We start from the raw sequence: 18,301 nt of genomic DNA on the forward strand, positions 1-18,301 counted from the left end.
TGTCCGGACACGAAAATAAAACATTCATTCATTCATTTATTCATTCATTTATTCTCAGTCAGAGTGAAATGAACAGTCAGGATTGTAAGTGACTGTTGTAGGAAAGAAGTGACGTGCAGGGGAGAGATGCTGCGGAGTCACTTCTGCTTCATACTCTGTGAGACCTAGGGCCCTTGGGGCTGCTGTCCCTCCCCCAGCGCATGTACACAGATTACACGTACGTACGCACGCACGCACGCACGCACGCACGCACGCACGCACGCACGCACGCACGCACGCACGCACGCACGCACGCACATTGTGTTAGGTCATTTAGGTTCTGATTACTGAAGGACACCCGCAGCACGGGTGATTTGTAACCCGCAGCACGGGTGACTTGTAACCCGCAGCACGGGTGACTTGTAACCCGCAGCACAGGTCGGACTAACGGGAGGTCTGACTTAAGGGCAATCCCAATTTTGACCGCTGTGCATGCCAACTGTCTCTTATTCCCTGTTCCAAGGAGTGAGGACTGAGGATTAGGAGGCGTTATGAGGAGCTGTGAGCGTGGAGCCATAATGCAGTAGTAATAATAATACTACTAATAATAACTCACTAGACTTTAAAGCACGGACTAGTGTAATCTAGGTCGGTGAAAGTTTTAAAAGTCATGAATGAAGGACTCACCTTCAAAGTGTGGTCCCAATTCTATTTATACCATTATTCAGAGTACTCGCATCCTCTCACACTCAGGCTCTTCACAGGTGACAATAAATATAGCTTGTGAGGCTTCATTTAGACCTGGAATACCTATACATTGTTATACCTTTCAAGCCTGTGTTACGTTAGCTGTTGCTATATACAGGTTTATATATAGCAACACAATTGTTTTGTGATATTTTTGTAATACAAATTGTCCAGATTCAGAAGGCGTTTATTTTTGAATTGACCTCAGGTCTAATAACACACATGCATCAGAAGGGAAGTAGCCAACACATGCCGCAGCATCAAACACGCCACTTACTGATTGGCCAGTAGCCACTTTGAGTGGCCAGTCGGGGCAAACGTTCTCGCCATTCTGTTCTCTTCGGGTCGGCTAAGCGAACTTCGCAACGCTCGACACGGCAACTCGCTCGCTTTAGCTAGCTCGGTGGTGTCTCACGTAGCTCAAGTTCTCTTGGGACGACCTCCGTCGCGGTCTAGTCCATAGAGTAATATATTTATGTCTAGTCCGCAGTTGTTGTACAGTAGGTGAGAGGCCGAGAGGCACTTCCGCGTTGGCCACATAAGAGGGGCGTGGTTATAAGCACACAACCCGGGTAGGATTTAGAATGTTGCGCGTCAATGCAATGCAGAAGGAAGCTCCACCCCTTCGCCCCCATACAATCGGAGCATCTGTTTGACTGTTTCTGAATTCTGAAGTGTATGTGTGACCGTGCCTTATGGCCTTAGGCTTAGGGGGACTGAGTCACTCAGTCATTCAGTCACACACACACACACACACACACACACACACACACACACACACCCACATTATGATATGGTACCAGTTTTGTCTATTCACTCCGTCTGTGTCTCAGAGGGAGGGCTGTGGACAGGTCAGAAACCCGCCTACCAGTGACATCATCATCTGAAGGCATGGTTTGGTCATTTCGTTTAAATGTGACGTGTCTGTCAATGTCACAAATGGGGACGCTAGGGTTCAGGTCTTTTATTTCCTCATTTATATCTTGCTCCCACTATGAATTGACAGCCAAGAATCGAAAATGCTGTCATATCCACTTGAGAATGATGAGATAATACATTTTAATGTGGGGGGTAATGAAACACATAACATGGAAGGTTATGTTCCGTACAAAGTTAATAGGAAGGAAGGATACAAAGGTGCCCTCGATATATAAATCATGACATGATTGTGCGCCAAGATGATAACAAGATAGAAGAAAGAAACTCCATCTGCCAGAGAGAAATGAGAAGCAGGGTTTCTTTTTTTTTAATTAAAGGAGCCTTTAGTGAAAAGGTTTTCAGACTAAAATACATGCACACGTAGATAATTATGATTAGTGAACGGTAGATGGAACATACTGTATGGATAATTGGAGACTTGGGGGGCGTGACATTTTCTCCCCACCATGAAAACGAGGGTTTGCTTTGTATGCCAGGTGTAATCCAGTTTCTCTGTGCAGAGAAACAAGGAATGATTGAAAGTACGATTCAGGGAGATTCTGAAGTGCACTTTTCCGCCTGAATCCAGTGTTGATTTTGACAGCAAATGTTTTTATTTTAGTTTTAGTCATGGTCTTTTAAATACCGGTAGTTTCCATTCACATTTTAGTCACCTGTCACTGTCAGTCTAGTTTTAGTCAACTAAATTATCATAAGATTTTAGTAATTTAGTCGTAATGGCTAGATAATACACTTGAAAATAGCAGATCTACAAGTTCGCGACACGTTGTGAACTTGTAGATCTTGTCGATTTTCAGCATGCAACCAAGTGGTTTTTTTTAAATATTCTTTTTGGGCTTTTTTGCCATTATTGACAGATATACAGTAAATTGACAGGAAATGGGGAGAGAGATGAGGGGAGACACGCAGAAAAGTTTGTCGGGATTGGGACTCGAACCCACGAGATTACCAGTCTATGTGCCTGGACTGCTACGCCGGCCCAGGCCACAACCAAGTGTAAAATTATTTGTCTTTTTTTTTTAACATATACTTATTTTTTACTTATATCTCTTGTCCACTAGTCCCACTAGTCTAGTTTTTATTTGTTGACGAAATTGTCAATATATTTAGTCTTAGCTTAGTTTTCATTTACTTTCCATTTGGTTTCCGTCCGTGAAAAAAGGTAGTCGACGAACATTTTTCAACATAGTTTTAGTCGTCAAAATCAACACTGCCTGAATCTTCTCTCCATCGCACCCTCAACGTGTAGCAGCAAAACGCAGCAATTGGTGAGAGAAGGAAGACATGCAGTGTTGTATCTAATTGGTTTGGATGCATCAGTGGGCTTGTAACAGTAGGGTCTCTCTTGGGTTCAAATAATCATCATTGTAATAATGCATCTGACTGCCATTTCTTTTCTCCTTTTCATAAATGCTGTATAATGGCCACCGGGTTCACTCTCTTTTACCGTACCATGATGCCTTTGTATTTCTGTGGCTTTTTAAGTATTCTACTGGCACTAATTACTAATTAACTTTCTAAAGGTCCCGCAACACATAGAAGGTTCCCAGAGGACACCAGCTATAAATGTAGTCACTCTGTGTGTGTGTGTGTGTGTGTGTGTGTGTGTGTGTGTGTGTGTGTGTGTGTGTGTGTGTGTGTGTGTGTGTGTGTGCGTGCGTGCGTGCGTGCGTGCGTGCGTGCGTGCGTGCGTGCGTGCGTGCGTGCGTGCGTGCGTGCGTGCGTGCGTGCGTGCGTGCGTGCGTGCGTGCGTGCGTGCGTGCGTGCGTGCGTGCGTGCGTGCGTGCGTGCGTGCGTGCGTGCGTGCGTGCGTGCGTGCGTGCGTGCGTGCGTGCGTGCGTGCGTGCGTGCGTGCGTGCGTGCGTGCGTGCGTGCGTGCGTGCGTGCGTGCGTGCGTGCGTGCGTGCGTGCGTGCGTGCGTGCGTCTCTGCACCAGTGTGTGTGCGCGCTGCTGTATGCCTGTGCAATAAAGTGTTGTCAGTGTTCAGCTGTTTGAGTGAAGGAAAAACATGAAATCTGTGTGAAACATGTGGACAGAGCATGTTTTTTTTAAGGAAAACATGTATTATTATGGATATAAAGTAAACACAGTGATTCACTGGCAAATACATAGACATTATTTTTGAACACATTATGGACAAACCTGCACTTTGACATGAACACAGAGAATACACACAATTAGCAATAGACCAAGTGTAGCGATATGGAATGGAAACGTAATTAAACCCCTCTTTTTATTTTTTCTTCTTAAAATTGCTAAATATCAAGCTTAGTAAATTGATACAATCGATTATTTGCGTTGCAAAACGATTCGATACCGATTATTTGCATTTCAAAACAATACGATACGATACAAAGTCAAGCGATACGATATGTTGAGATTCCATTTCGATATACTTTATTAAAATAAAATGTTCTACCTGTGCAGGACGCCACAAAGTGACACACCATGACGACCGAGATGCAGGAGATCGCCATCACAGAGGAGAAGCCGTTGCTGACGGGTCAGAATGATTCTACCAAGGTCAGAGTCAAGTCGCTTTATTATTATTCACGCACAATCACTCAATCACACACTCACTGAATCACTCTGACTGAATCAATCAATCACTCACCCACCCAATCATGGAATCACTCATTCACTCTCTCAGTTTTTTATTCAGTTACTCACACTTACTCAAACACATGCACACGCACGCACACGCACGCACGCACGCACGCACATGCACGCACGCACGCACGCACGCACGCACGCACGCACGCACGCACGCACGCACGCACGCACGCACATTCACACAGACACCCATTCACATTTACATTTGCAATAATTTAGTGTACTTTTACAGTCACATCACATATGATATTAACAGTGAACACAGACCAAACAACATCGATGTATGCACGCAGCTATACACACATATGCACATGTATATTTGCACCCAGGTCTTAGACATGTTCTGTTTTGCATGTCAGGCTACACTGTTTTATATTATGTTGTGTTTACACACTCGTCCAGGGGTGATGAAGAGGAGACGGAAAGGAGAGTGAGTTTCCATCCCCACCAGTCGAATGACGCCGATTGCAAATGGACAAATGGGTTCCTTACCAAAAACCATTATTTTCCTAAATAGAACTGCACCCTTCAGGGTGAGCTGAGAGCTGAGATCTGACGTTTCCTAAAATAAGTACTCATCAATGATGACCATCTGAGCAGCCATCAGCTGTCTGAAGCGGAACCTGATTTTCCCCGGGGGATTAGTAAACGTCTACCCACGTCTGACTACTATTTAAACCTGCGGTTGTCAATGAGTGAACCAGCCAATCAATCAGCTGTCATCATCACACCCACGGTGTACCGTCCACTGAGATCCCGCCTCGTCACCTGTAATTAACACACCCACAAACGCACACACTTTTAGATGCTTTGAAATACATTATTCATAGTCACGCTGACTCAAGCAACTGCTAATGTAACCTCTATCCTATCCTATCCTATCCATCTATCATAAATATTTGTAGGCTTTACGTAAGTTTAGCAAGATTTTAAGTGTGTGTGTGTGTGTGTGCATACACATAAAGACATACTGTGAATTTGCATTTTCTAAGCATGCCCTTGAAAATGCACATTATTCAAGTAACACATCCAAGCTAAAGTGCACACGCACGCACGCACACATGCACGCACACACACACTACAGCATACATGGGCAACTGGCGGCCCGGGGACCACATGCGGCCCCCACCTTAATATCAGAATCCTGACATATTATTGATTTCAGCTGTTACAATTCCAAACATGCAAACATGACCCACTTTAATTACTTAAATTAATTAGTAGCTTAATGAGCTTTTTAATGTCCAATGTATTTGTATTTAGTTTATAAAGTTAACATAACGGCATTTGAAATTTAATTAAAAAAATAACTTTTGAGGATTCCAATTCAAAAATAGCTCAAAACGCAACGCAGTGCGATGCGTTTTGAGCTTGTAGATCAGCTATTTTTTTCTACAGTGTGGAAATATAGTGGCCCTCTCCATCGTCAAAGTGGCCACCTCTGCACTACAGCAATGGCTCAGTATAGCAGCTAGGTTGACGTCAAAGCCCTGAGGGGGGATAGAGAATCTGCTCTTCTATAGGCTGATGTTGCTGTGCAGATGTTGAGCACAGACCGACAGACTGGGTCTCTCACTGCTGCCACCTCCTGATGGAAAGATGAACTACAGTAAAAAGCAAACAACAACACAGTGTAATCCGGAGTGTTCTTTAACTTTTTATACAGATTAAACAAGTCGAATTGGAAGTGATGACACAAATAAATTAGGCAACACAATTGGAGCTGGAACACCACGCTGGGCAAGGCCTAGGCTGTAGAGTGTATAAACGGAAGTACTGGATTTTGGCAGAAGTAGCGGGAGTTTGCTGGAAGTACCGCTCATGGAAATGACGTTGACACTTTACAAATCTGTTTACGTTCTCCGTGAATGAAACAAGTGGTGTGATTGGTCGGAAAATATAGTATCAACATATTCAATATGTGAAGAAGTTGTTTGCTTCATTTCATTGCTGGTGCTTACCTTTTAAGTCAAGTCAATTGTATCTTTATTTAATTTAATTCAGGCGCAAACTCAATGCACTTCACATGAAAATACCAAACCCCCCTCCCAAAAAACATTTATTCTCATTCTACATCGTGCAGCAGTAATGATCATCCCACCCACACACATGCAAACAAGCAACAACTAACACATATGCCATATCATGTGTACACGTCCGTACACATAAGCAAGCACACTTAAAGTAAACAAGCACACGCATTGTAACCAATCATATAAAGGCCTGTATTAACAGAAATATCTTAGGTCGATGATTTTAAAAGAGGACACCGTTCTGCAGGTCATAAAGGTAATGTGTTAAGAGACATGCAGGCTCAATAAAGCTCTGAAGTGCAGCCTGTCCTACCCTGTGGGTGTTATTGAGTGCGACAAAGACATATGAGTCACATACCCCTGCTTTTAGCGGTGGATTAAGACGTACGTGGGCCCAGTGGTGGAAAGTAACTAAGTACATTTGCTTTAGTACTGTACTTAAGTACAGTTTTGAGGTATTTTAACTTTACGGGAGTAATTCCAATTTTCAGTACTTTTACTTACTTAGTTACTTTACTACTCCACTACATCTCAGAGGCAAATATTGTACTTTTACTCCACTACATTTATTTGAAAACTTTAGTTACTAGTTACTTTGATTATTATAACAAAAACACTGTACATTTTGGCCATTTCGCGACGCATTGTGATCGGCTATTTTCAAAATATTTTTAGACATTTGAAATTTTGAAATGGGGCCATGCTGCATAATGAGTGTGACTACTTGTAACGGAGTAGTTCTACATTGCAGTATTGATTCTTTTACTTAAGTAAAATATGTGAGCACTTGTTCCACCATTGCGTGTTCCTAGGGTTTTCTCACATGATTGCAGTACGCCCACCGCCTAACCGCAAAGGTACGGACTCACTCGCGCTGTTGTGCTTTTTTTAAATCAACGTCATGACCCACATTAACCACGTTATAGTGACCTTAGAAATAGTGTTTTCGGCACATCCTTTCCTTCGGCAGCGCTTGATAGATAACCAGGTCAGAACAACCTGCTGCTTTCTAAATTAGTTTGTTCTCTCCCTCTCTCCCTGTGTAGGAGGCAGAACTGGCAGCCAGAATACTTCTGGACCAAGGGCAGGTAAGACTCAAATGAGGTGTGTGTGTGTGTGTGTGTGTGTGTGTGTGTGTGTGTGTGTGTGTGTGTGTGTGTGTGTGTGTGTGTGTGTGTGTGTGTGTGTGTGTGTGTGTGTGTGTGTGTGTGTGTGTGTGTGTGTGTGTGTGTGTGTGTGTGTGTGTGTTAGTTACTAGTTCAAATTGTAGATTTTGATTATTATCACAAAACATACATTAACCACTTCAGCCCCTATATACATTTCGGCCATTTGAAAATAGCCGATCTACAAGCTCACAATGTGTCGCAATTTTGTTTTGGTATACTTTTAGGTACTTTTTGAAGCCAATACTTTTCTACTTTTACTAGAGTACATTTTGGATTCCGGACTACTTTTTTCCCCACCACTAGCTAGTGTGTTTGTGTGTGCCTTGTTTCTACTGTATACCACAGTACTTTTTCTTATCCTTACGTGTATGTTGTAACTTGTAACCTGAACTGCTGTGCCGCCTCTGGGCAACTGATTCCCCCCACGGGATAATAAAGGTATCTATCTATCTATTATGTTGGGTGCTTTTCCAGGAGCACGATGTTGAGACCCCCCACGGTGTGCTCCATGTGACGCTCCACGGCACGGCCAACACTCGCAGACCTGCCATCCTGACCTGCCACGACGTGGGCCTCAACAGTCAGTAAACTCATGATGACACTTAGATATACATCTGAACTAATACAGTGTGTGTGTGTGTAGACACACACACACTCTCTCTCTCTCTCTCTTTATCTTTCTCTCTCTCTCTGTTTGATACTTACTATTACTGTGTGTACGTCGCTCTCTGCTGGTTTCTCTGTCTATATCAATGATGTATCTCATCTCGCTCTATGTTCTGTCCCCCCCCCCCCCCCCCCCCCGCCTCTCTCTCTCTCTCTCTCTCTCTCTCTCTCTCTCTCTCTCTCTCTCCCCCTCCCTCTCCCTCTCCCTCTCCCTCTCCCTCTCCCTCTCCCTCTCTCTCCACTGTCAGGTAAGAGCTGCTTCTCTCCTCTGTTTAAGTTTGAAGAGATGCAGGAGATCGTGAAAAACTTCACTCTGGTTCACATTGATGTTCCCGGACAGGAGGACGGGGCTGCTGCTTATCCTGCAGGGTATGATGTGTGTGTGTGTGTGTGTGTGTGTGTGTGTGTGTGTGTGTGTGTGTGTGTGTGTGTGTGTGTGTGTGTGTGTGTGTGTGTGTGTGTGTGTGTGTGTGTGTGTGTGTGTGTGTGTGTGTGTGTGTGTGTGTGTGTGTGTGTGTGTGTGTGTGTGTGTGTGTGCGTGCGTGCGTGCGTGCGTGTGCGTGTGCGCGCTGTGCACACGCACGGGTGTCATCACGGAATATCTTTTATTATTAAAGAAATCTACCAAAGTTTATGTATGTATATAATTCCTGTTCCAGCTACGCGTATCCCTCTATGGAAACCATTGCAGAAATGATCCCTGCTGTCCTGCAGTTTTTCAAGTGAGTCAACTAACTGCATTTATTTTGACACATGCACAACCACACAACCACACGCACGCACGCACGCACGCACGCACGCACGCACGCACGCACGCACGCACGCACGCACGCACGCACACACACACACACACACACACACACACACACACACACACACACACACACACACACACACACACACACACGTACAGTACAGTACATCGTCAATGTCTTTCTTTTAAATAAACAAATGCCCTCTTTGTTTGTGGTATGACAGCGACAATATACTGTACAATAACACTGTATGTTACTACTTCCAAATACCATGGTGACCTTTTTACTGTCTTGACTGAAATAGATGTTTTGTGTGTGTGTGTGTGTGTGTGTGTGTGTGTGTGTGTGTGTGTGTGTGTGTGTGTGTGTGTGTGTGTGTGTGCGTACGGACGTGCGTTGTAATGGTGTTACTAATTTAGTGTCAACCTCCTGTCAGTTTCCGTACAGTAATTGGAGTGGGCGTTGGCGCTGGCGCGTACATCCTATCCAGGTTCACAGTGAGTGACACGTTTTTAATTTCAGACCCAAAAATAAAATAAAAAGCAAGCCACTATTATTGATTAAATGCTCCAAGGTCTCAGTTTTTCTCCCGGCACTTAATTAAGAAAAATGTAATCTTAGCCATCGAGGGTGATTTTCATTTTCAACATCACAGGGTTTGCATTTGAACAAATTTAGTTTGGGAGCTTTATGGAAATTATCCAAAACTCACATTATTTGGGTGTTTAATTTATATTTTGTCCCCTGTAATATATCTATTATCCATGTATCGTATCTTATATTAAAATAGTGGGTGGAAAGTTGAGTCTCTCTCTCTCTCTCTCTCTCTCTCTCTCTCTCTCCCCGTTAGTTGGCTAATCAAGACTCAGTGGAGGGTCTGGTTCTGGTCAACATTGACAACAACGCTCGGGGATGGATGGACTGGGCTGCTCAGAAGGTTTCTCTCTTTCTTTCATTCTTAACTCTTGTCTTTTCAGTTCAACTACTTTTATTCATTACCGTTCTTTATTTTCTTGTACTTTCTCTTTTTCTTTCTTTACTTTCTCTCGTCAAATTCACACCAGCTAGTATATCTTATTTTTACCCACCTTTGTGTGTATGCCTGGTCTATGTCTATTTCAGACCACAGAGCACACTGCTGGTTGGCTTGTCTCAAGTAGAACTATTCTCAACTTATATTATTTAGAACAGTGGTTTTCAATCCATTTCACACTGAGGCCCATTATTTCATCAGTATTTGAGCCACGGACCATCATTTGATGACATTTAGCCTCTCAGACTAAGCATATTTTGTTGTCGTTGGATGAGATTTTGTCCTCAACCACATGCTGTATTGATGTTGGTACCATAGGAGAGAGTGTAAAATGAAACCAAATGGACCCGCAATTTGGTTTCATCTTACACTCTCTAAAGTTAAAGATCTATAAGGGCCCATTTGGTTAAAAACTGTCCTTCCTATACTTTCTTTCTTACCATACAATTCATTTTACTAGATGTATTACTGCACGTCTATCAACAAACCGTCTCCAAACGCACCATATCTCTTCGTGTGCCTCGCAGCGGTCGATAGTACATTAGCCTACCCGGATATTTGTATTCAGTTAGCCATAATGAGAGCACTACATCAGGTGTAGTTTAAAAGTGGATATTCAATTGTGGAATCATGTTGGTGGTCCGTCTTGCAGAGTAATATTGATTACTTGACTTATTGAATTCACATTCATTGTCTCTCTCTCTCTCTCTCTCTCTCTCTCTCTCTCTCTCCTCAGCTTAGCTCGGTTACGTCCGGCCTGACAGAACAGCTCCTGTGCCATCTTTTCAGCCAGGTATGACATGTTCACAACATCACTATGGAAAACGCTGGTCGTCTCTAACCTTGGTGGTCAAATTGGACAGTGATTTTAAGCTTGTCAAACTAGATAAACTTGTCACGTTCCGTGACATGTTTTGGATTTTCACGTGTTCCTTGGTTTTTAGTTAGTTAGTGTTTTACTTCTTTGTGTTACTGTGATTTTGTAGTCTGTATTTTCCTTGTTTCGTAGTTGCAGTTCTGCTTTACTCTGTGAACCTTATTTTGGAGTCTTGTTTTGTGCCTTCCTGTCTGCCCCTGTAGTTCTGTTCCTGTCTTGTCTCACTAGTCCTGTGATTGCCAGTGTTTCCACCTGTGTCCCCCTTGTTCCCCAGCCTATCCCAGTGTTGATCGTCAGTGGTGTTCACCTGTGTCTAGTTATCCCTTGTCTATTTATATGCCCTTGTGTGTTCAGTTCTCTGTTGAGTCGTTGTTTGTAGTCGCTGTGTTCAGTCCTGTTTTTGAGCCTACATGTTCCTAGTATTAGTTCCTTGTGTTTCCTCGTGCCATTTCCCTGTTACCCTGAATTGTTAATAAAACCTGGATCTTAAGTTGCTCCTGAATTCTGCCTCCACTGCTACTGTCTGCACTTGAGTCCTGCACCTTCTCTGCCCGGCACCGTGACAAAACTCTGTTGTTAAATCCAGTTTTTTTCAGCCGAGGCTTTTAGCCAAAGTCAAGTTTGCTGTAACCCTTTCTGAGTTTGAACGTGTTATCCATGCGGGGGGAGGGGAGGCGAGCACATGGGTTGGTGAACCAATAGGGAGTCGGCGTCTGTTTCCAGCGGTAGTTTGATCCGCCCATCTATGCCAAGACAAGGGAGCGTTGTTTCAGGCTACATTGTGGCTAACAATAATACATACTGTAATAATAATAATAATAATAATAAAAACAATAATATGTGTTTCCCTATCGTAGGAGGAGCTGTCTGCAAACACAGAGCTACTGCAGTCTCACAGAGACCGTATCAACAAAGCCCCCAACTTGTCTAACATAGACCTCTTATGGAAGAGTTACAGCAGGTAGTGTACACACTCACGCACGCAGTCACGCATTGCACGCAGTCACGCATTGCACGCACGCACGCATTGCACGCAGTCACACATTGCACGCACGCACTCACTCACTCACTCACTCACTCTCCTATCATCTAAGACTACTACACACTACAATATCAATCATCTAGTCTAGTCTATACTATTTATTCACAGAGACATTGTTTCTCTTTCTCCAGTCGCAGAGACTTGACCTTTGACCGCAATTCCTTCAAGTAAGTACCCATAATAGAATTTCATAATTAAATATTGATTGTCATGCAGTCTGAATATGTCCTAATTACTTCCCCTGTCTGTCTGTCTGTCTGTCTGTCTGTCTGTCTGTCTGTCGTTCCATTTCTCTCACCCTATCACTTTCTCTCGCTCTCTCTCTCCTCTTGCATTCCCTCTCTCTTGTGGATTGTCCTCCTCAGGTGTCCAGTAATGTTGGTGGTCGGCGATCAAGCACGATATGAAGAAGCTGCTGTAGGTTTTCAACGTAACACTACATCACTACAATAGTTAAAAACATAAACATCACAAGTTTGCGGTAATAGTAAGTTAACATCCGTTAGCAGTTAATAGTAGTACTGTACAGCATCAACCAGCTCAGTGGCCTTGTGGTTAGAGTGTCCACCCTTTGATCATACCAAAGAAGAAGAAGAAAAAATGGGACCCAATGCCTCCCTGCTTGGCGCTCTGCGTCTAAGGTTGAATTGGGGCTGAAGTCCCTGTGACAATGTGCGACATACTAGCGTCATGTCCAGGGGGTGTACTTGTACATCAAGATTCCTCACGCTACAGAAACAACAGGAGATAGGCTCCTGCCCTATGGGCCTCATGTCATGGCTCGGCAAGGCTTGCTTACTTACTTACTACTTATTTTCAGCATCAATGAACCCAAATCATAAACTCCATATCAGAAGACACCCGTTACAGCAACAGATGCATAAAAGCACTGTGAGAAGACCAGAGGTTGTCAAACAGTGTGCTGAGGCACACGGGTGTTACGTGATACAAGTTCAGGTGTGCCTTGAGATTATTGCGACCGGTGCCTGTTACCGATCTACTCGGGAACGATGCAAATCTGGAACGATGCAAATTGAGAATGCATGCCCCACCCAATTATGCTATAGCCCTTGCACCTTGTTGTCAGAGAGTACACACTGGTTGTTATAAATGGTAAATGGTGCATTTATATAGCACCTTTATCCAAGGTGCATTACATTCACCCATTCACACACACCATCATACACCGGAAACCATCAACCTGCTCATTGGGAGCAATTAGGGGTTCAGCGTCTTGCTCAAGGACACTTCGACACTAACTCTGGGGGAGCCCGGGATCGAACTGGGAACCCAAGTGGCCACTCTAGTCTACCCCAGAGCCACTGTCGCTCGAGTTATTCTCGAGTTATTCTCGGTTCCTCATATATTTGGCTTGCAAACCATCCCCCACCTAAGCTGGGTCTCCAAGCAGGTCCAGAGCTAATACAAAGAGGTCTATGAGGAACAGAAGGGTTGTTGCTGTATTAAGTTTTGATACAATAGTGATGGCTGTTTGTGTCCACCAGGTGGAATGCAACAGCAAGCTAGACCCAACGACAACCTCGTTCCTGAAAGTAAGTCTGAATGAACTGCACTCCCCCCATGCACATATAACACATTATGAGCTTTCAGTTTCCACGAGTGTGGAGAGGACATTGCTTACCTGTTTTACAACATTTCAAATTAGATATACCTTTTATAAAATTGTCTGTTGCTGGGTACTTTAATTGTGGTGTATATGTATGTATTATGATCTTGTCTTCAATGTATGTACAGTATGTACCTGAGCAAAAAGATTTCCCCTTGTGGATAATAAAGGAAATCTAATCTAATCTAATCTAATTTAATGAATCTAATGTAATCAAATCGAATCGAATCGGCTATGTTCAGGCTGGCAGCCCAAATCTGATTTTGGGCATTTTGGGATTAGATAGTTTTGTATCAAGTCCGAACAGCACAAAAACACATTGAAGCCTTTTTTTTGTTTTTGCTAATCAGATTTGAACTACATTCCTGCGTGGTTTAAAATTCAAACGATCTGTCCAAGACTGGATACCGAAGCCTGGTTTATACTTTGTAGATCTGCTATTTTCGGGAGCGACACCACCGTACGACAGAGTACGCCTAGTTACGTCGTTACCACAGCAAGCAATGCAGATAGGTCAGACATGTGCCGTGTGAATACATAAATCCGATCTGAACACGCAAATAACAGTGTAGACTGTCAGTCCTAAAGATCAGATTTTAGAAACAAATTGGATTTGCCTGCAGTCTGAACAATCAACACTTTCAAGATTTTTCAAAAAATTTCAAAAATAGCACATGTACAAGCTCGTTGCTCCTTGTATATCTGCTATTTCTGAATAGCTAAAATCTAAAACAACACAGATGCTTTCCCGGTTTAATGGGTTAAGTTAATTTAGGGTTAAGTACCTACATGGTCACCTACCTACCTACCTACCTATCTGTCTGTCTGTCTGTCTGTCTGTCTGTCTGTCTGTCTGTCTGTCTCCTTTTCTCTCTCTGTCTGCCAACCACCCCACCCATTGGACCCCACACCACAGTTAGTTAGTTAGTCAGTTAGTTTTGTGATGGATTTTCAACCACCTCTTCTCTTCCTCCTCCACAGATGGCAGATGCTGGTGGCCTTCCTCAGCTGTCCCAGGTAATGCCATTTATATAGATCACAAATCCTAGCTTAGTTAGTTAGTTAGTTACTTTATTGACACAAATGTATAAAACATTGGGTCCAAACAATAATATAAAATCCATGAATCAAAAACTTTAAAAGGTACAATACATTAAAATATACAATACACAACACAAAATCCCTTTACAACAGGAGCTTTCTATTGCTCCACAAGTGGTATGTAGCATACGCAAAGTCTCTCTGTTAGTGCCCACAAAGAGTGAGCTCAAATCAATACCCTCATGTCCATATTTCACTCTGATATCTTGTGTGAGGGGGACACACCAGTATGTTCTGATCGTTTTGTAGACCAGGCTCACGTTGACAAAACTGTTCAGGTGGTATGCGGCTCCATCTTCCCATCTTACATGGTCAAAGGTGGCGATTACACTGGAACACCTCGCTAGACACTTCTCACCAGAAAAACACATTGTTTCCTATAGGGCAGAGATGGGCAACTTTGACAATGGAGAGGGACACTATATTTCCACACTCACTCCAGAGGCCCACATTGCATATTTATATTACTGTCGTAGCAAAAATAGCCGCTCTACAATACTTGTAGATCAGCTATTTTTGCTATATTTGAATTGAAATCCAGAGTCACACCGCTGTGTGAATATTGTAGGCAATTGCAGACAAAAGCTAGATATTACTCAATACTTTAACCATTCTTTTAGCCATGATTTATTAATTGATTACACAGTTATGCACGCAGGCCCACTCCACTACTGCTAGCACTCCACGCTGTTTTATCCGGAAAAAAAACGATGTTTTGCCAAGGCGTTTTTGGAGTGGCTGTGGCTGCAGCGACGCACCACCTTTAGGCATTGAGCCCCATTAATGTCCTCTCATGTCTCTGTCTGCAGCCTGCTAAACTGACCGAGGCTTTCAAGTACTTCATCCAGGGCATGGGATACAGTAAGTTCACTTAAGATTGATGCAGATTAAATGCAAGCTGGACAATACAGGATACATGCATGACGGAGCCTCTTAATAGAAGCAGAGGAGAGGCAGAAGAAGATGCTTGTCAGAACCGTAAATCTCTCCATTATTCAGTTAGCAATTTGGTGCGCTGTTTGCTCTAATGCCAACATAAATGATGTTCCCTCCGCTAACGTCTTCCTTTGCGCTAATGAGCAGACATGGGAAATTAGATTGTAATGATCTGAGTAATGAGGTATTTATTGTACAGTATCTACGAAACATTTGATTGAAATGTATAGAAAACATATTGACCTTCACTGCAAAATTACACATACTTTTCAGCGGAACCATGAGGACTTTAATCTTTTCCCTCTTGGCCATTTAATAGTAACCCTAATCATAATTATATTTAGGTATTACAAAATATGTATGTTTTTCCAAATACAAATGGGAAGCTTCATTAAAGCCCACAGAAGGTTTCTTTGTTTAAGTTTGTAACTTAAACATTTTTGAGTCGCTTTGGAAACAAAATGTTGAGGCTCATTCAGTAAGACCCAATCAGAGGGAGTGGTGGCACCATGGGAGTGCCAGCAATCATCAGCAGCTGGCCTATTTGTGGAGGAGCTTAGGGATATTTCGCGCAAATTTTGCACAGATGTACAGTAGCCCAGGGCCTGCTCTAATGATTTAGCCGGAGCCGGTGACCATCGGGGGCACCACAGCGGCCAAATCCATATGGCCACCATTAACAACCTATATATGGCAACATTTTCTAAATTTCATTATGCTTTAAGTAGCATGTGATGTGTCAAACTATGGGGTTTCATGATTCTGAATCCATTCCAAACATTAGTTTTGCACGGAAAACAGGCTAAAAACGGCCTGTGATGAGGTCATCACATTTGGGCACATTTGGGCTATGGCCCGAATTTAGCCTTTTCGTGCAAAGCTAGCGTGAAATCACCCTTATCTCTCCCGAAGCTCCTCCACTATATGCAAGTGCATGTATGTATAGACACAACAAGGCACAATTTAACATGACGTGAAGTGCAAAACATTCCTGACACTTTTTGTGTATGCAAAGAATGGCGACAGGTTTGTCTTTTGTCTCTTTCACAGTGGCTTCCTCCTGCATGACCCGCCTGTCTCGTTCGCGCACCACCTCCCTGTCCTCCTCGGTGTCCATGGACGGCTCTCGCTCTCGCTCCCGCACGCTCTCCCAGGGCTCGCAGGGCGGACAGATGCCGCCCAGCCCCTCCCAAACCATGGAGGTGTCCTGCTGAAGACACACCTGCCAAGAGAGAGGGAGAGAGAGGGAGGGAGAGAGAGGGAGGCGAGAAGAGAAGAGTAAAGCAAAGGGGAAAGATGGAGGATGACAGTAATGCCAGAAAATGAGACGAAGGGGATTACACACTAGTCACTCAACGTCATTAAACCGCCATTTCCCTTCAAAAGAGCAGAATAGACTGGAGGCCGAGACAAAGAGAGAGTGAGAGAGGTGGTCATGGTGAGGGAGACAGAGAGAGAGGGAGAGAGAGAGACAGAGAGAGAGAGAGAGAGAGAGAGAGAGAGAGACAGAGAGACAGAGAGAGAGAGACAGAGAGAGACAGAGAGACAGAGAGAGAGACAGGGGATATGTAGAGGATGTGAGACCAGTATATTTGAGAGATTAACTCCAATATCTTATACACGTCACACTAAACACGTCCGTCCCATTCACCTCCTTAACAAAGGAAGAGTGAACAGACAGAGCTGTGCTACACTGAATGAAAGAAATACAATTCTTAAAACAAAAAGAGTGTGAATCCAGGTAAAAGAGTATAGGGGATGAGGGAGAGGGTGGTGACCAGTCCTCTTTCCAGTGCCGGCCCTGAGCAATTTGGTGTCCTAGGCTAAGATTTTTCCAACATCCCTGGGCTAAACCAAAACCCAACAACAAACTTAAATTTGTCAAAACTTTCAAATTTGAGGGAGCCTTTTCAATTAATTATATAAAAAAATCTATAGCCTATATATGAGTTAGAAAAAATTAAATAACCAAATTATAATAATTATATTAATAAACAAAACTGAAGAAATATATATAATGCATGCTTGGTGGGTGCCCACCCTCCCCTCATGGCGCCCTAGGGCCAGTAGGCAACTGCCTACTCTGCCTGATGGCTGGGCTGGAACTGCGTCTCTCCCTCCCCCCTTCTATTGGAATGTACTGTCAGCCAATAGAGCCCTTTAACCTAGAGAAGAGGCAGGGCCTGTATAAACCACGCCCCTTGTGTTAACCAATAGTAATAATTCCTATAACAATGTTAACGATGATAATGGTGATGATGACAACATTGAAGCTAATGATACTGACGATAATGTAATAGGGAAAAAAAACTATATAACAATTTTCTCTTTGTGAAATGAGTGAAATTACATAGATAAAAAAAGAAAAAAATACAATAGCAGAGGTACTTAAACAATGTGTTTGTCAAACTACTTTCAATCTGTTCTTTTTTTTATTTCTTTGCCGAATTTTGTTTTCATAATTGTAACCTGCCTCAGCAAGGGACCGAAGCTGGTTGAAATGACAGCCATGGTGCTGACTACTTCCACCTTGCTGTTGCCGGATTATTCATGTCTTCCATTGGCCCTGTCTTATAAGTGACCTATATGGTGTCTCCTGGCCGTTGGGGTGGGTTTAATTTAGAATGTGTGGGGAAAAACTGCACGCCTGGTATCAGCCCATGTGAAATATCGTGTGTGTGTGTGTGTGTGTGTGTGTGTGTGTGTGTGTGTGTGTGTGTGTGTGTGTGTGTGTGTGTGTGTGTGTGTGTGTGTGTGTGTGTGTGTGTGTGTGTGTGTGTGTG

General features: G+C 43.3%; 1 protein-coding gene across 2 annotated transcripts in view; it reads left to right on the top strand.

The window, feature by feature from the left end:
- The window catches only part of ndrg2 (NDRG family member 2), a 45,542-nt gene that overhangs the window by 24,772 nt on the left and 2,469 nt on the right, over nucleotides 1-18,301 (top strand). Inside the window, exons 2-16 of one of the 2 annotated variants that reach the window (XR_013788715.1) lie at nucleotides 4,094-4,189; nucleotides 7,359-7,400; nucleotides 7,956-8,061; nucleotides 8,396-8,516; nucleotides 8,807-8,869; nucleotides 9,339-9,399; nucleotides 9,753-9,839; nucleotides 10,672-10,728; nucleotides 11,670-11,773; nucleotides 11,986-12,021; nucleotides 12,220-12,271; nucleotides 13,360-13,407; nucleotides 14,463-14,498; nucleotides 15,392-15,443; nucleotides 16,569-18,210. Coding sequence is in view for 1 of the 2 variants with exons in the window: in XM_079491765.1 (XP_079347891.1) it covers nucleotides 4,115-4,189; nucleotides 7,359-7,400; nucleotides 7,956-8,061; nucleotides 8,396-8,516; nucleotides 8,807-8,869; nucleotides 9,339-9,399; nucleotides 9,753-9,839; nucleotides 10,672-10,728; nucleotides 11,670-11,773; nucleotides 11,986-12,021; nucleotides 12,220-12,271; nucleotides 13,360-13,407; nucleotides 14,463-14,498; nucleotides 15,392-15,443; nucleotides 16,569-16,732 (1,104 nt within the window). In the remaining variant the exon portion in view is untranslated. Of the gene's footprint in view, nucleotides 1-4,093; nucleotides 4,190-7,358; nucleotides 7,401-7,955; nucleotides 8,062-8,395; nucleotides 8,517-8,806; nucleotides 8,870-9,338; nucleotides 9,400-9,752; nucleotides 9,840-10,671; nucleotides 10,729-11,669; nucleotides 11,774-11,985; nucleotides 12,022-12,219; nucleotides 12,272-13,359; nucleotides 13,408-14,462; nucleotides 14,499-15,391; nucleotides 15,444-16,568; nucleotides 18,252-18,301 lie in introns of those variants that run through there. The other variant, XM_079491765.1, reaches the window with a different exon arrangement.

Source organism: Electrona antarctica (assembly GCF_951216825.1).
Source record: "Electrona antarctica genome assembly, chromosome: 21".
Classification (NCBI taxonomy): Eukaryota; Metazoa; Chordata; class Actinopteri; order Myctophiformes; family Myctophidae; genus Electrona; species Electrona antarctica.